A 22,040-nucleotide genomic window follows, 5' to 3' on the forward strand; every position below is an offset into this window, starting at 1 on the left:
GCCCAACACATCTGGAGGGTACCAGGTTGGGGAAAGTTGATGAAGGAACAATTTATTTATTCATTTGCATTTATATCTCACCCTTTTTCCTCCAAAGAACCCAAGGCGGCGTTTGTAACCCTCCTCTCCATTTTATCCTTACAACAACAACCCTGTGAGGTAGGCTGGGCTGAGAGTCTGTGGCTGGCCCAAAGTCACCCAGTGAGCCTCCAGGGCCGAGTGGGGGACTAGAACCCGGATCTCCCAACTCCCAGTCCCCGACACAGCATGGGAGTGCCATTTTTGACAGCATCTTCTTGTCACACATAACGTTTAATTTCAGCATTCCACGGTGAGGGCGGTGACTGGGTTTTTAAAATATGTTTTCTGCGGCTGGGTCTAGGCTGATCCACCCCTTCTTGCCGGAAGGGAAGCAGCTCTTTCTTTTCTGCCCAGTGGCTGGGGCCGCAGTGTCCTCTCTGCCTCTCCCTTCTGTAGCCAAAGGGGATGCAGAGACATTTGGGATTTGTCATCGGCCAGAGGTGACGGGCCTTCTCAAATGCCGCTGTTCTCCTCAAGGGAACTATGCAGCAACCGCAGACAGTGCCAACCAAGCAGGCCCTTCGGTGGAGGCAATGCTGTTTTCCTAGTGTTCACATTGCGAAATCTAAATCAGAGAATCAGAGAATAGTAGAGTTGGAAGGGGGCTATAAGGCCATCAAGTCCAACCCCCTGCTGGGAAACTTGTGAGTCTTGCCCAGTGAGAGCAAGATGCACATTGAATTTTTGCTGACAACATAGTGGTTGCGCTAGTACCAATAGCATCACTGTGAGGAATGTCACAAATCTTTTCCCTTTTAATCCCAACCCAGTTTCTTCTGTCCTGTCTCTTTGTGCCTTGCCCTGTCTTCTGCCCAGTTTCTTCTTCCCTGTTTCTTTCTTCTTCCCTGTCTCTTTCTGCCCTGTCTTCTGCCCAGTTTCTTTTACCCTGTCTCTTTCTGCCCTGTCTTCTGCCCAGTTTCTTCTTCCCTGTCTCTTTCTTCTACCCTCTTTCTGCCCTGCCCTGCCTTCTGCCCAGTTTCTTCTTCCCTGTCTCTTTCTGCCCTGTCTTCTGCCCAGTTTCTTTTACCGTGTCTCTTTCTGCCCTGTCTTCTGCCCAGTTTCTTCTTCCCTGTCTTTCTGCCCTGTCTTCTGCACAGTTTCTTCTTCCCTGTCTCTTTCTTCTACCCTCTTTCTGCCCTGCCCTGCCTTCTGCCCAGTTTCTTTTACCCTATCTCTTTCTGCCCTGTCTTCTGCCCAGTTTCTTCTATCCTCTTTCTGCCCTGCCCTGCCTTCTGCCCAGTTTCTTTTACCCTATCTCTTTCTGCCCTGTCTTCTGCCCAGTTTCTTTTGCCCTGTCTCTTTCTGCCCTGTTTTCTACCCAATTTCTTCTTCCCTGTTTCTTTCTTCTTCCCTGTCTCTTTCTGTCCTGTCTTCTGCCCAGTTTGTTCTGCCCTGCCCTCTCCCTGAACCCTATGGAAAAGTCCGGGTTGGGCTTGCTCACTGGTCTGAAAAACTAGGACACCTACTGTGGTTTCCTACACACTGTCTTCATCTGTCCCTCAGGTTAACGGGTGCCAGATTAACGGGTAAGGCCCACCCCCTTTTGTAATGTGGCAAAGGACGCTTGATCTGGCTCATGTAAGTTAAACTATACAAGTAAGACAGGAAAGAGAGAGAGACACACAGAGGGAACATGGCCTTGTGTTTAGTCAAATGTGCCCCAAGTGCAGGGTAGCCTAGAATCAAGACACCCACCTGTCCTTTATTAATGCCAACCAGAGGTGGCCTTGCCACAAAGCAAGGTGAAGCAGATTACAGGTGCCTTTGGGAGTGACCAAGTGGGAGGCAGGCAGATCCGATTACCCAAAGGGCACAGGCTGGCAGTAATAGCTAGGGGAGGGGTCATAGCTCAGTAGCAGAGACCCTGCTTTGCATGCAGAAGGTCTCAGGTTCGATCCCTGGCATCTCTAGGTAGGGCAGTAAAAACTCCTGCCTGAAACCCTGGGGAACGGCTGCCAATCAGTGCCGACAATATTGGGCTTGATGGACCAATGGTCCGATTCAGTATAAGGAAGCTCTCTACGTTCTCCTGTGCGAGCCCCACTGGAATGAAGGGGGCGGGGCTAGGGCACTACCATGAACCTGCCCTACTGTGTACTTGTGAAACTCCTGCTTGCTCACACAGGATTGTGCCCCCTGTTAACTCAGCGGGACGGTGGTGCCGTTTGGACAGGCGCCACGACAACTTATGACTATGATGGCGCCATGTTCTGTTTACGTTGCAACAGGCGGGGGGGCGGGGGGCGTAGGTGTGCTGCTTTTTATCCTTGCTTTCCTCCTTAATTTTTAGGAGCCAATGTAGACCACTACACGGACCCCACTGCATGGTCTTCCCAGCCCAGCCAGGCAGGGGAATCTCCTGCAGCTTGCGAAGCAAGAAGCACATGGCTGGGTTTGATCTTGCAAGTTGCGCTGAGAACCTATGTGAGGAGCAGTGGAGGCTGGCGGCTCCGATGTCAGCGGGGCGGTGAATCCGCTCTGGGTTTCAGCCAGAACTCAAAAGGAGCTACCCAAGGGGCAGAAGCACCTTGCATAGCTCCTTTACAGTTCTGTCTGGTTCTGACTGAAAGCCAGAGCAGATTCAACGCCCCACTGACATCGGAGCCACCAGCCTCCACTGGAACCTCCAGGCTTCCTTTCATGCTGTCCCTCCAATCCAGAGGAGAGGGGATCAGGAAGTCTTGCTGTGAACCAGGCGTGTCGAACGTCTTTCGGCCCGAGGGCTGGATCCTTGGGGGCTGCATCCCAGCGGTGGGTGGAGCCGAAGACAAAAAGGGGTGGGGCAAATTACCTGGATATTTTGGCTTCAAGCTCTTACGGCCAGTCACTAACCCTTAGGAGAGGCGTGTCAGGCTTTTAGAATGAGAGGGCTTGCAAAACCAGGAAGCCACCAGAAAGTTGTGGGAGAAAGGAAGGAGCGTGGCCATCTGGGGAGGCCTGGTGGGAACTCCTGCTTTCAACTCAAAAGAAAAATGAGTAAATGGTCATAGGCTGACACACACTCGCGGCATCTCCTGCACAGAGCTGGTACAGCTAGGGAATATATACAGCCTCTGAGTTATTACTCTTCTTCTTCTTCTTCTTCTATTATTATTATTATTATTATTATTATTATTATTATTATTATTATTATTATTATAATCACAAAACAATGCAGGGTTAGAAATTTATTTATTTGTTGCATTTCTATACCGCCCAATAGCTGAAGCTCTCTGGGCGGTTCACAAAGGGGTATTTAGGTGGCCAGTATCTCATTGGGTGACAAAACTAGGGTGACCATATGAAAAAAGAGGACAGGGCTCCTGCGTCTTTAAGTGTTGTGATGAAGTGGGAATTTCACCAGGTGCTGCATGGATACAAATGCCACCTGCTGAAATTGCCCTTTTCTATGCAACTGTTAAAGATACAGGAGCTCGGTCCTCCTTTCCATATGGTCACCCTAGACAAAACTTTGAAGCTTTTGACGCTGACATTGGTGACACCCCACAAAACATTGCCCAACGCAATAGGGCGCTGTTTGAGAAAAACATCAATAACAGCAGCAGCCACAACAACAACAGGTATAGGGCTGAGTCCTGAGCACGTGTGATCTCTTCACAAGACAAGTGCAACCGGTGCAGTCATCGTGTCATGCGAGAGAGCCCCTATCTGGACAGGGATAACCTGGCTTCAGTTGTTTATGCTCTGGTAACCCCCAAATTAGATTGCTGCAATGCACTCTACGTGGGGCTGCCTTTGAAGACGGTCTGGAAGCTGCAGGTTGTGCAAAATGCAGCGGCCAGATTGATAACCGGGACCAGAAGGTTCGAGCATATAAGACTCACTCTGGCCCGCTTGCATTGGCTGTCTGTATGTTTCCAAGCCCAATTCAAGGTGCTGGTTTTAACCTATAAAGCCTTACACTGTACTGCTTTCGTCGCCAGCTGAAGACCTTTTTATTCACTCAGTATTTTAACACTTAATTTTAACTTAAATTTAAATTTTACTGTTTTAACTCTGTATTTTAATCTTATATCAACTTTGCTGTGTGGTTTTATCCTGGTTGCGCTTTTTATACTGTATTTCGTAATTGTGTTTTAACTTGTTGGGTGTTTTATTGTGGTTTTAATTTTTGTGAACCGCCCAGAGAGCTTCGGCTATTGGGTGGTATAAAAATGTAATAAATAAATAAATAAATAAATACACGCTTGGGACCACAATACCTGATGGAACACCTCTCCTGACATGAACCTACCCGTACACTGCGCTCAACATCTAAGGTCCTCTTCCGGGTGCCTTCCATGAGGGAAGCTCGGAGGGTGGCAACAAGAGAGAGGGCCTTCTCTGTGGTGGCCCCCCAACTGTGGAACAATCTCCTTGACGAGGCCCGCCTGGCGCCCACATTGTCATCTTTTCGGTGCCAGTTCAAGACTTTTCTCTTCTCTCTACATTAGCAATATGTAATGAGCCTGGGTCTGTTTTTTTGGCTCATCATTTGTCAAATTGTTATAGTGGTTTTAAATGTATGTGCACTTTGCATGTTTTTGTTTTTTTGGTGGTTTTTAATTTTTGTATATTGTTTTTAAGTGTTTCATCTTATGTGAACCGCCCAGAGAGCTTCGGCTATGGGGCAGTATAAAAAAGCTTTAAATAAATAAATAAATAAAGCAAACGCGCACTGATTGTGCGACAAGAAGGCACCCCAAGGCTGCCTGAACAACTCCGGCATTTCTCAGCTGCCGCGCAAGGGAAGAATGGCCGGGGGAGAGGGGGGGAAGCATAAAGTCCACGGTGCACAACTCACCTTCTGCTTTGCTGCTCCTGCTGTTACACTTGAGTTCTCTGTGGAGAGGAAAGAAAAAGATTTTGTTTTAAAGGGAATTTAGCCTGGAGAACAAACAGAGCCCACACTTCCTGTCGGCGGCTCAGACACCCTGCTCCTCCCCGTTTTTATTTTTGACCTATTTCTGGTTTTTTTCTGACTGGCTGCTGAGATTGCCACAAAATGAAGTGGGAGTGTGTGGCCGCTGCCATCTTAATTTCTCAGGAATGCCTCTGGGCAGGTTACTGGTCCATTGTGACTAGCCATGCCCAGCCGTTTTATGATTGTGCCCAGGGCAGTTTCTCAAACTTTCCAAATATGCCCATGCTCACTCGGTTAGGTCCCGCCCTTAAGACCACGACATTGCTGGCAAATTGGTTGCTACGGCATGGTATTTTTTCTATGTAGATTTCTTGGGTTTGGCAAGAAGGGTTCCTGCCCTTCTTTTGCCTATCTCTCTGGCCTGGTTTGCATGTAACGGCAACCCATGGTTTGTGGTTGGGTTAAAACTATGGGTTGTTTCTCCCTCAACAACCCAGAATGCTGGGTTCAGCTGGGTGTCTGAGAAAACAGATACAAAGTAGAAGCAGCATGTGCAAGAGAAGCAGTGTGCTTGTGTGTTCTGGGGCAGCCTCACCAATTCATGGGTTAAACAATGCGTGAATCAGGCCTCTGTCCCCTTGCTTACCGTTCACCAAACGCTTTCTGATTCTGCATCCCACCCCATTTCTGGCCCTTTCGCTGCTGCTAGAAACTTCACAACACACTGCAAGGTGTAAAACGGCCCACCAACCCATTATGTAAAGCCAAAGGACAGAGCCAACAGATGATGGACACAGAAATTTAGGATCACACAGCATGCATACACAAACGATTAAACAAGCCCATTCATTCACGGTGAAAACAAAGAGCATAGCAACTTTGGAATCTGGCAGTTCTCAAGAATGTTCTATATCAACCTCTCCAAACTGGTGCCTTCCAAATATGCTTGTCCAATTCCCCCATTGGCCCGGCTGGCTGGGGATGATGGGAGTTGTAGTCCAACACATCTGGAGGGCGTCAGGTTGGGGGAAGCCTGTTCTATATCCTAATAGTGAATCCATTCTCCAAGTGCCAGTCTTCATGTAGCCAAAACAGTGCCGCCCATGCTCACGGGGTAGATTCCAGAAGGTTTGGGGGAATCCCAAGGTTTGTAGAAAAACAAAAATCAAGGGGGCAGGAAATTAAGGGGGGTGGAACACTCCCAAACAGCCCATTGAGGCTAAGAATGTTCAGTGGGTGTGGAATTCCAAAGTGATTGTTATGGGGAGATGGACTGGAAACTCCTGGAAAAGGACATAAATGGCTGGTTCCCTAAACGGAAACATTTCACACTGCAATATTTTGTTGGAGGTCCCACTTGTGATTCTGATTACTAACCCACCTCGGAAGGAAACCCTGACAGTCTTTGTATCAGAGGCGGTAAGCCTATGTACACCAGTTGCTGGGGATCATGAGTGGGAGTGTGCTGTTGCACACATTTCCTGCTTGCGGCTCCCTGATTGGCCACTGTGTGAAAAGAGTGCTGGACTAGAGGGGCCCTTGGTCTGATCCAGCAGGGCTCTTCTTATGTCAACCATGACAACCACCTGTCAGGCATGCTTTAGGGGGGATTCCTGCATTGTCTCTGGAGAGGCCACCAGTGAGGGAGGAAGCAGCAGCCAGGCACCTCTCCACCGTGCCTGGGTCCAGCTCCAGCTCAGAGCCCCCTCCCTCCTGCTACCTACTGTCTCTGGAGAGGCCACCAGTGAGGGAGGAAGCAGCAGCCAGGCACCTCTCCACCATGCCTGGGTCCAGCTCCAGCTCAGAGCCCCCTCCCTCCTGCTACCTACTGTCTCTGGAGAGGCCACCAGTGAGGGAGGAAGCAGCAGCCAGGCACCTCTCCATCGTGCCTGGGTCCAGCTCCAGCTCAGAGCCCCCTCCCTCCTGCTGTCAACTGTAACTGCTGAACTTTGCAACTAAGATTGTAGTGCCTGAATTTGCTTTCCTTTTCCCCCTCCTCCTCCTCCCTCCCAATCCCCTTTCCTTTTGTGTCATGTCTTTTAGATTGTAAGCCTGTGGGCAGGGACTGTCAAGAAATACTTTTGTAAGCCGCCGTGAGAGCCTTTTTTGGCTGAATGGCGGCATAAAAATCCATAAATAAATAAATAAATAAATAAATTGAGCAGAGGGTTGGACTCGATGGCCTTGTAGGCCCCTTCCAACTCTGCCATTCTATGATTCTATGTTCTTTGTTCCTTTTGCACCCTCAGACCAACTCACTCTTCTGCTGTTTCATGTTCACTGTTAAAATACAATGCAAGTCTCTGGGCCATGATCACAGGCATGCGCAGCACATTTCGTTAGGGTGTGCACCCAGGGAATTTTGTTTTAAAGGTGAACATTTATTGAATACTCAGTCATAAAGGCCATTTTTTATTCATTCATTTATTAAACACTATAGACACTGATGCCCTACTATGTGTTCGGCTTGTCTGACTGTGGTAGGGCCATTACAAGTGAGGGGAGGACTGAGAAGATGTTTATTGCTTGAGACATTAGGGTGTCCCTGGGCACACCTGGCACACCCCTTGCGCACACCTATAGCCATGATGGCAAATTGCTTGAACATCTTTATCCCTCAACGCTAGCACGTGGAGGAGGGCTGAAAGAGATGCTATGTGGGAGACCTGTAACTAGACTTCCTAATTTTCAGATTTATTTTTTGCTTGAGGCAGCCGTGCTTGGGATGGGAATTTTAGTCTTTTAGCCGTTTCCCCAGTTTAAACATCCCATTGAAACTTGCTATTCACCCCGTAGCAGAAAAAAATTATTGGCGTGATACCAATATCTGCATTTTTTCTACTGCAGAAAAACTTGGGGATGGGGGTATTTAAAACAGGAAAATCGCACAGGGAAAAGGCTCGAACTATTATCCCGTGTTTGTATATGTGTGTATAAAGTTGGAAGGTCTCTTTATGAATCGTCTACTTGTTTAGGGTCTGAAGCTTACAGGGAATAAACAGATCATTGCGAAATCTCACTACCGTGAAGATGCAAAGCAACATGTACTTCTCCCACACAAAATCTGTTTCACCTCATGAGGATGTCAACACCTCTGCATACTTACTCAGAAGGTGCGTCCCTTGAACTCAGTGGTAAGTGTGCTTAGGATTGCACCGTTAAAATGTGGTTTAGGCATCTCTTACCATAAGACTTAAATTCACCCTTGGACTGGTTAAAAAAAGAAGGGGTAAAATGAGGTATGGATGTCACTGTTTCCACTGACAGCGGCTCTGTACTGAAAGGCAGAAATTCAACAGGTGCAGCATCCCAGGCCCCCCTTTCAGAGATGCGGTCAAGGAAGAAATGGAACTGTTCCAATTTTTGTCTGCTATTGAGCTCTTAAAAGTTTCATCGGAACTGTGCCAATCACTGCTATTCCTAGTAGGGTGACCATATGAAAAGGAGGACAGGGCTCCTGTATCTTTAACAGTTGCATAGAAAAGGAAATTTCAGCTGGTGTCATTTGTATATATGAGGAACCTGGTGAAATTTCCTCTTCATCATAACAGTTAAAGCTTCAGGTGCCCTGCCCTCTTAAATCTGGTCACTCCAGTATAGCTCCTGCACCTTTAACTGTTGTGATGAAGAGGGAATTTCACCAGGTTCCCCATATATAAAAATGACACCTGCTGAAATTCCCTTTTCTATGCAACTGTTAAAGTTACAGGAGCCCTGTCCTTCTTTTCACATAGTCACCCTACCATATGAAAAGGAGGACAGGACTGCTGTATCTTTAACAGTTGTATAGAAAAGGGAATTTTAGTAGGTGTCATGTGCATGCATGCAGAACCTGGTGAAATCCTCTCTTCGTCACAACAGTTAAAGCTGCAGGAACCCTGCCCTCTTTTGGTTCTGGTCAAGAGGGCACACCTCCTGCAACTTCATCTGTTGTGCTAAGAGAGGATTTCACCAGGTTCTGCATGCATACAAATGACACTTACTGAAATTCCCTTCTCTTTACAACTGTTAAAGATACAGGAGCCTGAGCCTCCTTTTCATACGGTCACCCTAATTCCTAGCAGACTAGAACATGAGAACAAGCGTTGTTGTAGAAGCTAACCAGCCCTCATCACGCCAAACTTCTGTACCAGGAAATGCCTTGTTTCAAATACTTTGTCTTTAGAACAATGATAACGTTTAAAGATCTGAAGTGAAAATGGTCGACCTCTGTGGCCTTCCTCCAACTCCCTCCTCCGAGGGAGGCTCAGAAAATGGCAACAAGGGAGAGGGCCTTCTCCGTGGTGGCCCCCCGACTGCAGTGCTCCCCAGTGTGGTCCATCTGGTGCCAACACTGTCATCTTTTCGGCACAAGGTTATGTCAGCCCTCTACTCCCAGGCATTTAAAGACATTTCATGGGGCACTGACGTCAGCTGTCTTGAACAGGTCTGCTATTGAAATTGTTTACTGACATTGTTTTGAGCTATTTAAATTGCTTTCAAATTTTGTGCGGCCAACAATTTTTTTGACTATGTTTTATTATAATGTTGTAATTCTGTGTAATATTTTGATTGATTTATTCTCTTTATTTATTCCATTGCTGTACCATCCAATAGCCAAAAGGTCTCTTAAGGTTGTCATTTGCATTTATTTATTTTCTCTGTGTGAATTGTTGTGAATTGCCCAGAGAGTTTCGGCTGTTGGGCTGTGTAGAAATAATAATAATAATAATAATAATAATAATAATAATAATAATAATAATAATCAGAGAACCTCTGTGTGTGTGTGTGCGTGTGTGTGTAAAATCGTATCTACTATTTTCACGCATGCCTATAGGTTCAATGGAAAATATAAATGGTGACTGTATGAAATCACAGGATGCTAGTTATCCCAGATTTATTAACCAAGTCCCAGAGTCACCTTTGGCTAAAGGTTTTTGAAGCCATTTCTCCACTAGGTGTCCCTGATGAGCTACAGATCCCCCTCCAAGCGGCTCTGTGTCTGCTAAATGGTTAAAAACCCCTCCCAAAGTTATTCCCACTTTCTGTTTAAACTTTCTGACCTGGCTGTGCTACTTCTCTGGCCTGACCAAAGAAAAAAGAAAGAAAAAAGAAAGAAAAAAGAAAGAAAAAAGAAGAAGCCCCCTTTGTGTAATTCCCTTTTTGTACGACAGTCGAGTGCTTGTCTTGCCGAAAGCCGGCTGAGGAGACACGCACCTGGCAGTACGGTTTTAAAAATGTATCCGTTACACAGCCTGTGCCTTCCCTCACTCTGGGCTTAGAAGGCAGGAAGGCCAGACGGAAGGAGAGACGCTGAGAGAAAGAATGGAAGTTCTTTGTTTGCAACTTTCTTCTTGGCAGAGGTGGGGGGAGCTGAGCATTCTCCATTCTGGCCTAGAAACGGAGGGCCGGGCTCCGTCTTCATGTGCCCCCTTGGGCTTTTTTGTTCATGGAGAAGACAGGGTTCTCTTCCCTCAGTATGTTAAAAGAAGGTTAGCCTTCAAGGAGTCCTGTGGTAGCCCTAGGCCCGTTGAGGGGAAAAAAAACTTTCTTAGATTAGCCAGGCTGTACTAGATAACAACCCTACGCTGAGACCAAAGCACTAAGTACACATGAAGCAGAACACATGTGTGTATATATGTAGGCATGCATATCAGCACGTGTGAGCTCCAGTATGCTCAGCAGAGACATTTACTCCAAACTAGGGTTTTCTCTTAAACCCTAGTTCTCCCTGAGGTAGTCAACCTGGCTCTGGGTTCGATCACTTCAGGTAGAAGCTCATATGATAGAATGTGCTTTAATACAAAAAGAAAAAAGAAAAAAGAAAGATTCCCTGCTGATAAAAATCTAGCAAATTAGGGAGAAGAGATTCCAATTTAGCTTTCTGCTTGACCTCTAGTTTTCTAGGTGCAGAGTTAAGAACATAAGAAGGGCCAATGCTGGATCAGACCAAGGGTCTATCTAGTCCAGCACTCTGTTCCTACAGTGGCCAACTAGTTGTCAACCAGGGACCCACAAGCTGGACATGGTGCAACTGCACCCACCCACACATGTGCCCCAGCAACTGATGCACACAGGCTGACTGCCTTGGATACTGGAGGTAGCACATAACCATCAGGGCTAGTAGCCATGGATAGCCTTCTCCTCCAGGAATTTATCCAACCCTCTTTTAAAGCCATCCAAACTGGTGGCCATCACCACATCTTATGATAGCGAATTCCATCGTTTAACTATGTGTTGTGTGAAGAAGTCCTTCCTTTTATCTGTCCTGAATCTTCTACTAATCAACTCCATGGGATGACCCTGGGTTCTAGTATTTTGAGAGTGGAAAATAAATGTCTTCCTCTCCACATTCCCCACACTGTGCATAATTTTGCACACCTCGATCATGTCTCCCCTTAGCCTCCTTTTTTCTAAGCTAAACAATCCCAGCTGTTGTAACCTTCCCTCATAGGGGAGACGCTCCACTCCTTTGATAATTTTAGTTGTCCTTTTCTGCACTTTTTCCAGCTCTACAATATCTTTTTTTTAGGTGTGGTGACCAGAACTGCACACAGTTTTGTTGTTTCATATGGAGGAACACTCACTCCTATCAGCTGCTACTTGGCTGTGGTAAAACCCAGACAACTTGGGCCACCACAGAAGGAATGAATCCAAAATGTGAAGTGAATCTCCGGAAGGAAATCTGAGCTGGCTCTAACCAACTGTGTGTGTTTTGGACCCTATATATCCAAGAGACTGTCTCTTCCCCCCTATGTCTTGTTATAACCTTAAGATAGCCTTCCCCAACTTGGAGCCCTCCAGATGTTTTAGACAACAACTCTCAACCCATCTTTGTCACTGGAGGCCCAGGCGGCCTTGGTGGCCCGGAACGGCCATTATCAACTTCGGTTGGTATGCCAGTTATTTATTTATTTATTAAATGTATATGCCTGTTCCTGGGTAGAAATAGCCTAGCCATGGTCATTCATGCACTGGTAACCTCACGATTAGACTACTGTAATGCGCTCTATCAGGGACCACCCATGTGTGGTTTGGAAACTGCAGCTTGTGCAGAACACAGCAGCTGGAATGCTCACCAGGACGCCTAGCTCAGCCCACATAAAACCAGTGTTAAAAGAATTGCACTGGCTGCCTGTTAGCTACCGAGCCATGTGCAAGGTCATGCTATTACCTTACAAAGCCCTAAACAACTTGGGACCAGGATACCTAGCAGACCGCCTCCCCTTATATACACCCAGGAAACATTTACGATCTTCAGAGGAGGCCCTGCTCGTCATTCCGAGACGAAGAGAATGCCGTCGTGAAGAATCTCGACAGCGGGCCTTCTCTGTAGTGGCATCCACCTTCTGGAAAACCCTCCCTCGCGTGGTTCGGGAGGCAGAAAATGTAATATCATTTAAACGCCTCCTGAAAACATATCTTTTTAGACAAGCCTTCCCTGGACAGTAACTTATTCTGGTTTTATGTGATTTTTAACAAAAAGTTTTAAGTTTTAATCTGGGTTGTTATACTATGGTTTTAGTTGTAAACTGCCAGAGGAGCCTAGGCTATTGGGCAGTATAAATATGTAATAAATAAATAAACAAACATTCCTGACCATTCATTAGCCAGGCTGTCTGGGCCTGATGGGAGTTGAAGCCCCAAACATCTGCAAGGTAACAGCTTTGGGAAGGCTGATCAACCATGTCGTGTTGTACAGTCCTCCCCATGTGATCACTTGTGGGAATGTCCTGGGATGTAAGTCGGTTGGTGACTGGCAAGGATCGTGTACAACCGCCTCTCCCAACCCAGTGTCCACCAGATGCATTGGACTACATCTCCCATCAGCCCCAGCCAATGTCCACAACTGGTTGCACAACCGGTTGCACACGCATAATGCACAACCACTCGTGCAACATGCTTGGGCAAACATAACTTTAGTTGGATTCTTCCGTTGCACGTAGTACACAACCTAGTTTCCGTGAACGCAACATCATTCACGCAAACGGAATGACACAGTTACGTACTGCCCAATGTGTCCTTTTAGAACATTAAAAAGGTGCCTTTTGCAGAGTCAGGTCATTGTTACTGGTAGTAGCTCCAGACAAAGGTTTTCCCCATTTTTAATTGATCTAAGAATTCATTGTAACAGCAAACAATAACAAATCACGATACAACACATTTCACCGTCGGTGAGAAATTCACACAATCCTGTAAAAGGTTGCTCCCTCATCCTTTTAAGCTGGATATGCCAGGGTTTGAACCTAGTGCCTTCTCCATGCAAAGTGAGCGCTTTACCACTAAGCTGGAGTGCCTCCCCCAGGCCAGGCATAAAAAACATCGCTGCGCTAAAGCACCACAGTAAACTTTAACAAAACAGTAGACTTCAAACGAATTAAAAACACACATTTGCAAAGTTTACTGTTTTATAATAGTTGATTTTCTGTGGCTTTTAATAATAAGAGTAATAACAATAATAATAATAAACAGCATGTTGAGCTCTCATGGATGGGACAAGTTATGAATAAAAAACAGATGACATTAAAGATATTTTAAAAAATGTTTTGCCACAAGACGTGTAATGGATTCTTACAATTGGGAGCCTAGGTCCCCCCCTTCCCATTTCTGAGTAGTCCTTTTGTTTCTCATTGTCCCTCTATCACAGAATCATAGAATAGTAGAGTTGGAAGGGGCCTATAAGGCCACTGAGTCCAACCCCCTGCTCAATGCAGGAATCTACCTTAAAGCATATCTGATAGATGGTTGTCCACCTGCTTCTTGAAGGCCTCTAGCGTGGGACAGCCCACAAACTCCCTAGGTCATTTGTTCCATTGTCATACTGCTCTAACAGTCAGGAAGTTTTTCCTGATGTTCAGCCAGAATCCGGCTTCCTGTAACTTGAGCCCATTATTCCGTGTTCTGCACTTTGGGAGGATCGAGAAGAGATCCTCTGTGTGACAACCTTTTAAGTATTTGAAGAGTGCTATCATGCCTCCCCTCAGCCTTCTCTTCTCCAGGCTAAATATGCCCAGTTCTTCCAGTCTCTCTTCATAGGGCTTTGTTTCCAGACCCCTGATCATCCTGGTGGCCCTCCTCTGAACCCCCTCCAGCTTGTCTTCATCCTTCTTGATGTGTGGTGCCCAAAACTGGACACAATACTCAAGATGAGGCCTAACCAGTGCCGAATAGAGGGGAACCAGTGCCTCACGTGATTTCCAAATACTTCTATTAATGCAGCTCAAAATAGCATTTGCTTTTTTTGCCAGCACATCACACTGTTGGCTCATATTCAGCTTGTGATTTACAACAATTCCAAGATCAAAGACCTTAAAGCATGTTATAGAGAACCTGTGCCATCCCTTTGTGACACAAGGGCACACATCCTCATCTCTCAGCACCTCTACAATTAGAAGAGCATAATCTATACATCTTACACACACACACACACACAGAGAGAGAGAGAGAGAGAGAGAGAGAGAGGAGAGAGAGAGCTAGTGCATAAACCTACAGTTGGATGCCTTGCCAGGGAAACATGTTTTCTGATTCGAGAACATAGGAATCTGCCTTATTCTGAATCACATCGTCAGTCTAGCCCCAGTATTGCTGATACTGACTGGCAGCCGCTCCCCAGGGTTTCAGGCAGGATCCTTTTCTAGCCTTACCTGGAGAAGCCGGGGATTGAACCTGGGACCTTCTGCATGCAAATCAGGGGCTTTATCTCCCTGAGCTATGGCCCCTCTCTAAAGTTATGGTCTCTCCTTCAGATCATGACACTGCTTTGCAACCCCCACAGGGCAAACAGAGACCACTGGAGTAGGAATTAACACTGGAGGTGGGTATGATGATGATGATGATGTTTTGCTAGATTTGTATTAGTTTGAAAGAGGAGTAAATCAGGAACTCATGCTTCTGATTGCCACTGGTGAGATTCCCAACAGTGATAATCAAAGTCTGGATGCTTAGAACTCAGCTTTCACAGAGTGCCACAAATCACTCTAGACACGTGGAGTTGCCACAGAGGTGGCTGGAAGTCAGCAGAGGTTGGCATTTTCCCTGGGGTCTGCAGAGGCTGGGGCGGCTGACTTTTCTTTTAATTCATACAATCAGTATGTATATAAGAAGTGTGGGTTTTTTCCTTTTAGTTTTGCAAATGTAGTTTTGCATTTATTTATTTTTAAAAAGTAGCAAGCTACTTCCATCCTTCATCTTAACCTGCTCCACCGTCACAAAACATTTGGGGGAATGGAGTGGGGGTGGGAAAGGTTATGTTATTGAAGTTATGGCTGCTAGCCAATAGGTACTATGCATAGCTGGCTTTTCTGCAGTCTAAACTCACCATGCTGGAAACGTGAAGAATCAATTTTGCAGAGCTCAGCTCCCAAAGAGGAAGAGCTGCGTTTGTATTGAACATGGTGGGAATTCTTTCAAACCATCCCCCGTCCTAAACATGTTTGATCTGTCTTCATCCTGAAATAAGTAACTCGTGTGCTCTTCCACAATTCGTTTTTACAGAGCTCATGTAGAAAACGCTTCTGTTGCATTGTACCCTCTTTGAGCAAGAAGGTATTAAACATATGTGACTGTGTACAAATGCATTGCCTTCTTTTTCTGCAGAGAGTTTCCCCAGATTTACAATCCAATGCACAGATGTACATGCCACAAATTTCAACTCTGATTATTATTATTTATTGCATTTATATCCCGCGTTTTTCCTCCAAGGAACCCAAGGTGGCATACATAATCCTCGTCTTCTCCATTTTATCCTCACACAAACAACCCTGTGAGGTATTTATTTTATTTATTTATTACCGCCCCATAGCTGAAGCTCTCTGGGTGGTTCCAACGCTCTCTGGGAGGTAGGCTGGGCTGAGAGTCTTTGACTGACCCAAAGTCCCCCAGTGGGTTTCCATGGCCATGTGGGGACTAGAACCCAGATCTCCCGATTCCCAGTCCAACACTTTAGCCACTACACCACACTGTCTAGTTATTGCTTTTGCCCCTCTCCCCATGTTTCAGGTAGGCTATGTGCCTTTTTTGTTTAGAATGCTGTTCCTATGTTTATGCAAACAAAACTTTATTCAGGACCTTTAAAAAAATTGTAGGTGTTTTTAAAATAGCAGAACTGTTTCAGGAGGGGTTGGGAGATGGGATTCATTTAATCACAGACACTAGCCAATCGGTGCTGCACACAGCCCGCTTTTGTTGCAAAGTGGCAGAACCAGTTTCATCTGAGCTGGAGAAAATGCGTTTTGTTTAAAACAGAACTGTGGCAAGTGCCTTTCCAGAGCGGTCCCATTGCTCACGTAATGTTTCATCTTTATGCACCCCATGTTTTAAAGGCAGCTAGCCCTGTGTGTGCCCTTACAAAATGATTTAACCCTGTTCCCCGAATGTAGGCAGCTTCCCTTAAAACCTCAATGAGTGCAATGAGGAACATTTCAGCTTTCATTTTTAACAAGATATGTTTCCAGCCCCGACTCCCAACTGGTGGGTCAAGATCCCACCAGATTGGAAATCCTGCATGGTTCCCCAGGAACCTCATTTAATGAGTTCAGGTATTTATACTTTACTCTGTATATCACACAGCTAACAGCGTACATTTTAAACTCCTCTTTCTTTGTGTGTGCTTCTATCAATTCTATTATATGTTTTTAAAAAATGAACAGAACAAAAACACTTGGGGGAAAATCCACTAGTTGCAGGGACTTTCTGAAAGAGAGTTGAACGCAGAGCACATCATGGCTTCTGGCCCATAAGTGTTGCAGGAGAATCCCCTGGACCACAGAAAGAGAGAGAGAGAGAGAGAGTGTGCTTAGAGAACATTCCTGCAAGGGAACTTCTTAAGACAGGGAGAGGCAAATTCGGAGGGCCCGGGGACCGACTTTGGACCCTTAGAACCCACCAGGGGCTGCACCCACCTCCCATCTGGCAAAATTACAACCGTTGAAAAATCATGTTTCCTTTAGTGCGCAATCCTATGCATGCTTAGACTGGAAACAATGCATGTTTCTGCCTAAACATCCATAGGATTGCACTCTTAAATGTGCAACCATGCTCCTGGAAGTCATGGGGCATTCCGGTTGGGCTTAAAATGAAGTGCACGTTCCCTGCACACCTTCTTTTAAAAGGAAAATGCGCCCTTTCCTTGTGCCACCCTTGGTGGCAATTTAGGCGGCAGGGGCTGCATGTGGCACAGCCCTGCTCTCAGATCTTGCTCCAGCAGGGGTTTCTTGCCAGGGATTCCGGGGTGTGAGCCAAGAGCCTAGTTTAGAGAGTTACCTTGGTTTGTATAACGTTGGGCTTCAGGGAACTGGGACAGGCAACCTCAAACCCTGTGACTGGTAGGCAGCGTGGCGCCTCTGGACTGGCCAGGCTTGATACAAGTAATGGCCTTGCTTGGTGGATGTGAGCTCCTATCTAGCTCCTGATCTCCAGGACCCTGGACCAGAGATGGAACTCTTTCCAGATGTGGGCACAGGTTGATTTCTCACTCCAGGCCTGACTTGATGCTTCCTATGGATACTGTGGCCCAGTCTTAAAAGGCACAATGAAGGTGTACAGGGAAGCACTGAGGGACGGGGGAGTCTCTTATGCCGAGCTTGGGAAGAGGACCGTGTCAGCTCAGGAATGAGAGCAGTCTAATGGACACTGCACACTGGGAGTGCCTGGGTCCCCGAACTGACCTCCCAGGAACCCCCTGGGTGCCCGAGACTAAATATTAGGAATAGTGCCAGCCTCAGTTACAGAGGCCGACTGGAAAAGCTCAGCCTCGCCCTCCCTTCCCAGCCAAGACTTGTTGTGTGCTAAGGGAGCTGCTTGCATTCCTTTCCCAAGCCCCACCGTTCGACCAGCCAGCCGACCCCCCCTCCCTGGCGAAGCCCTTCCCCTGCTGTGCCTCTCCGTCAACTCTGGCTTCCCTCAAGCTGCAGCTGCTCCCCCAGCACCTGACTTCCCTCCCACCCCTCCCACTGCTTAGTCCACCTGGCTACTGCCTTTGTCTTCTTCAAGCGTCGAGGACTTTCTTCCCCAAGATGCAGAGACGCCTGCCCAACGCAACAGCACTGGAGAAGAGAATGGTCCATTTGGTGCTGCGGCGTGGGGCTGCTCAAGGCCATCCCATTAGAGCAGCCTCCCCCAACCCGGTGTTCTCCGGGTGTGCCAGACTGCGACTCCCATCAGCTAGAGCCAGCATGCAGGCTGGTGGATGATGATGGGAGTCGTAGTCCAACTCATCTGGAAGCAGAGCCTTGTAAGCACAGCTGGTCACAACATGCACCTTGGAAATCGCGATTCCATAAAGGGGTTTGCTTTTGAGAAAAGAAAATGCAACTGGTCGTTGTGCCTGATTCCGACATGCAAAGATTCCACCTACTCCTGGAGGGCAGATCTATCAGGGGTTCATTAGCCCATCATTGCTATAGCTGGAGCTTCCACTGCCCCTGCAGTACAGGGCCCGTGACTAAGATAATGGGGAAGAAAAGCAGGAGACGACTCTCTCCGTCACGCCGTCCTTCAGGCCTTACTGGGCACATCTTGTCGAGACCCAGTGTGGTGTAGTGGCTAGAGTGTTGGACTAGCAATTGGGAGATCTGGGTTCTAGTCCCCACTCGGCCATGGAGGTTCCCTGGGTGACTTTGGGCCAGTCACAGACTCTCAACCCAAGCTACCTCACAGGGTCGTTGTTGTGTGAGGATAAAATGTAGAGGAAGATTATCTATGCCGCCTAGGGTTCCTTAAGGAGGAACGAAGGCGGGATATAAATCTAATAAATAAAAATCAATCAATCAATCTGCCGGGCCACTGTTGCAGACAAAGTGCTGGGACAGATGGACCTCTGGTACGATCCTGCCCTACGAAGTCCTTGCCTTTGCTCCTACATGTCTCTTAACGCAGCCGGAGAGGGCACAGCCTTGCCAGCATCTCCAGGACCAACCCCCTTGGAAGCCGCTTGACTTTTAACACAATTTCACAAAGCCCCGATTTATGACCTGTACATCTTGACAGCGCCCGATATGCCACCATGCTGCAGTGTATCCAAAGGAACCAGGATGGGGCTCTGCCAATAAGAGAAGGGCTGATTCTCAAGAGCATGTGCGTGCGTGCGTGCGTGTTGGCGGGTTGAGTTCCCATCCCAATAGGGCAGCGTTCCCAACCCGGTGTCCTCCAGATGTGCTGGACCAGGACTCCCAACATGGGAGGCTGGATAAGTGAAGTTGGTAGTGACAGGATACCACACTGTAAAGCAGAGGTGGGGGGGTCTTTTTTGTTGAGGGCTGCATTCCCTCGGGGGCACTCTATCAGGGACTGCATGCCAGCAGTGGGAGGAGCCAAAGTCAGCAGTGGGAGGAGCCAAAGTCAGCAGTGGGTGGAGCCAGAGCCCCCCATCCTGCTCTCTCTTTCTCTCTCTCTTTCTGCCACCCCGTCCTCTCTCTTCTCTCCTGCCTGCTTTGCTGCTGGGGGAGCAGAGATCATTCTTGCCAGACATCTGAACTGATTGCTTGCAGAGGGCTTTTGGAATTCAGCTGAGGGCTGGGGAACGTCTCCCTCCACTGTAAAGGGCGGCGCGCTCTTGAATGCATGCAAAAACTTCTATGTGGCACTGGATACCGGAGAATCAGGACGGGTCCAGGTTTGCTTCTCTAGACATGGGTCCCTGGGGTTGCTTATGAAGCCATGGCTCTAATTTGCAAATACCCATTCAAATGACCCAGATGCATGCCTTTGGCCATGTTGCTTCCCGTTTCCCTACTTTTTTCCCTGGTCCTAAAAGCAGCCAGAGAGGGAAGTTTCCCAGCATCTTCAGCACCAATCCCTGGGGGTATATCAAAGTTTAGGACACTGGTGTCTGGGTGGCTGGCTTGCTGTTCCTATCCCTCTGCCACCCAAGCTGCCTGGCCGGAGCAGTAGTGATCAGTGTGAAGATTGGCAGAGTCGACATTTGTGCTCCATGGATCAGGGCGCGTTGATTCAGCACACTCCCCGCTCTTGCAAAGCACCTCCACCTGGATGCCCCTGAAAGAACCATCAGCAGAACCCAGGAGCAGACCTTCTCCTGGACTGTGCCATTTCTGGCTGGCTGGAGTTGGGTGGCTTCATGGCTTAGAAAGCTAGCAAGTCAGGGAAAGAGCTCCATGGAGTCCGCTCCTGACCATGCTATCTGCCTGCAAGGAGTTCATTTTCACGGCGGAGCAGTCAAACAGGCAACTCCCACTTGCGGCCCAAGGTGGAATCATTACCAGTCACTTGAGTCTGCTGAGTCTCTCCTGGGGGGATGGAAAATAAAGCATCTGATCCAAAGCGGCTCTTAGATCAGGGCTCCCTTAGCACAAATCCATACTAGAGAACCGGTCTAAATGTTGTGAACCGCCCAGAGAGCTTCGGCTATTGGGCGGTATAGAAATGCAATTAATTAATTAATTAATCCTGGCCTAAAAAAACACCCACACTGGAGTTTCCTGCTTCAGAGCTTAGCTTGGAGGTGTGAGGAACAACACCTGGGGAAAAAAAGAAAAAGGAACCACCAGGTGGGATGCAGATTTGCATGCCGTTTGCCTGGGAGGACGCTGCCACCTGCCGCGACCCAACGATTCCCTGTCTCCCTCCTATCCCCAAGCCTGCCATCTGGGCCAATGGGGGGGCGGCACAGTTGCCATTCCGAATGAATGCATCAGAGCCCTGACAGAAAGTGCGGGCGGACATACCCCGAGGCTCCAGTCTGGTGGGAAACAGCCCAAGGCTTGCAGGCTGTGAGTAAAGGAAGCAAAGGTGATTCTGGGGCCCGCGCTGGAAAAACAGGCATCATTTTACATTTTTAACTTATCACTGCCTTCCACGTTTCACAGCTTTTGCTTTGCCTGCTGCTCTGAGAGCAGGGAGAGCAGCATGTCAGCTTTTAAAGAAATCAAATAATTCCATGTTTCGTACATGCCAATAGCCATCTCCTTCACTACCACAAGATGTGGTGATGGCCACCAATTTGGATCGCTTGAAAAGCCTCCCGGAGCGGCTTACATACGAGCATTAAATGTGGATAGGGAGACATTGTTTCTCCTTCTCCCATAATACTAGAACCCAATGGGGTCACATCCCATGAAGCTGAAGGGTGGGAGATCCAGGACAGATAGAAGCACGGACTTCTTCACACAATGCATAGTTAAACTATGGAATTCACTACCACAAGATGTGGTGATGGCCACCAGTTTGGATGGCTTTAAATGGGGTTGGATAAACTCCTGGAGGAGAAGGCTATCAATGGCTACTAATCCTGATGGCTATGTGCTAGAGAGGCAGTAAGCCTATATACACCAGTTGCTGGGGAACATGGGTGGGAAGGTGCTGTTGCACCGTGTCCTGTTTTGTTGGTCAATGGTCAACAGCTAGTTGGCCACTGTGTGAACAGAGTGCTGGACTAGATGGACCCTTGGTCTGATCCAGCAGGGCACTTCTGATGTTCTTCTCCGAGCGCTGATCCTCATGTGGACAAAACAGCACTATCCATGCACCAGTAGGGCTGTGTGAACATTTTGTTTCAGTTCACAAATCATCAGAACTTGCCCCATTCGCAATCCCAAATGCAAACAGGTGTGCATGGTTCGGAACAAGCTCACACATCCCCCAAACTTGTGATCACTTTCAGAAAATGCATTGGTTTTTTTCATTAATGCGTGCTTTAAAGGGTGCTTTAAAACAAACAAACCCCAAACATGCATTTTCACACTTTAATCAATATGGTGGTGGGGGGGGGAAGGAATGTGCATTTCTGAAAAATGTGCAGAGGAATGCAAATGTTTTCTGTTTGAAGTACACACTTTTCCTGTTCAAATGGAAGGAAAAACAGGTCGCAAATGAAAACAGAAGCAAGGCGTACTAAACTTCGAAGTGGAGTTTGGAGAATGCGTGAGCATCGCTGGTTCTTCCACCCTGGCCTGTGCACAAGGATGAAGTACCAGCAAGGTTGGGGGAACCGCAAGGTTTGCTCAAGTACAAAAACGTCATTTTGGGGAGGGTGGTGGACAATGAAGAGTGAGCATGCTCAGCAGGCATGGGGAACGGAAAAATGGGAGTGAGGAGGGAATGGAGTACCCTAGGAAAGGACATGCCCAGCTGGCTGGAATTGTGCACAGCAGCATTCCCACGCTGCAACATTTTGTTGCAG

General features: G+C 47.5%; 1 protein-coding gene across 2 annotated transcripts in view; it reads right to left on the reverse strand.

Moving 5' to 3' along the window:
- AHDC1 (AT-hook DNA binding motif containing 1) overlaps positions 1-22,040 on the reverse strand; it is a 242,957-nt gene that overhangs the window by 26,211 nt on the left and 194,706 nt on the right. For both annotated transcript variants that reach the window (XM_063140463.1, XM_063140462.1), the window contains exon 3: positions 4,865-4,902. In XM_063140463.1, the coding sequence (XP_062996533.1) occupies positions 4,865-4,902 (38 nt within the window). The remainder of the gene's footprint in view (positions 1-4,864; positions 4,903-22,040) is intronic.

This window comes from Elgaria multicarinata, chromosome 13, assembly GCF_023053635.1.
Source record: "Elgaria multicarinata webbii isolate HBS135686 ecotype San Diego chromosome 13, rElgMul1.1.pri, whole genome shotgun sequence".
Taxonomy (NCBI): Eukaryota; Metazoa; Chordata; class Lepidosauria; order Squamata; family Anguidae; genus Elgaria; species Elgaria multicarinata.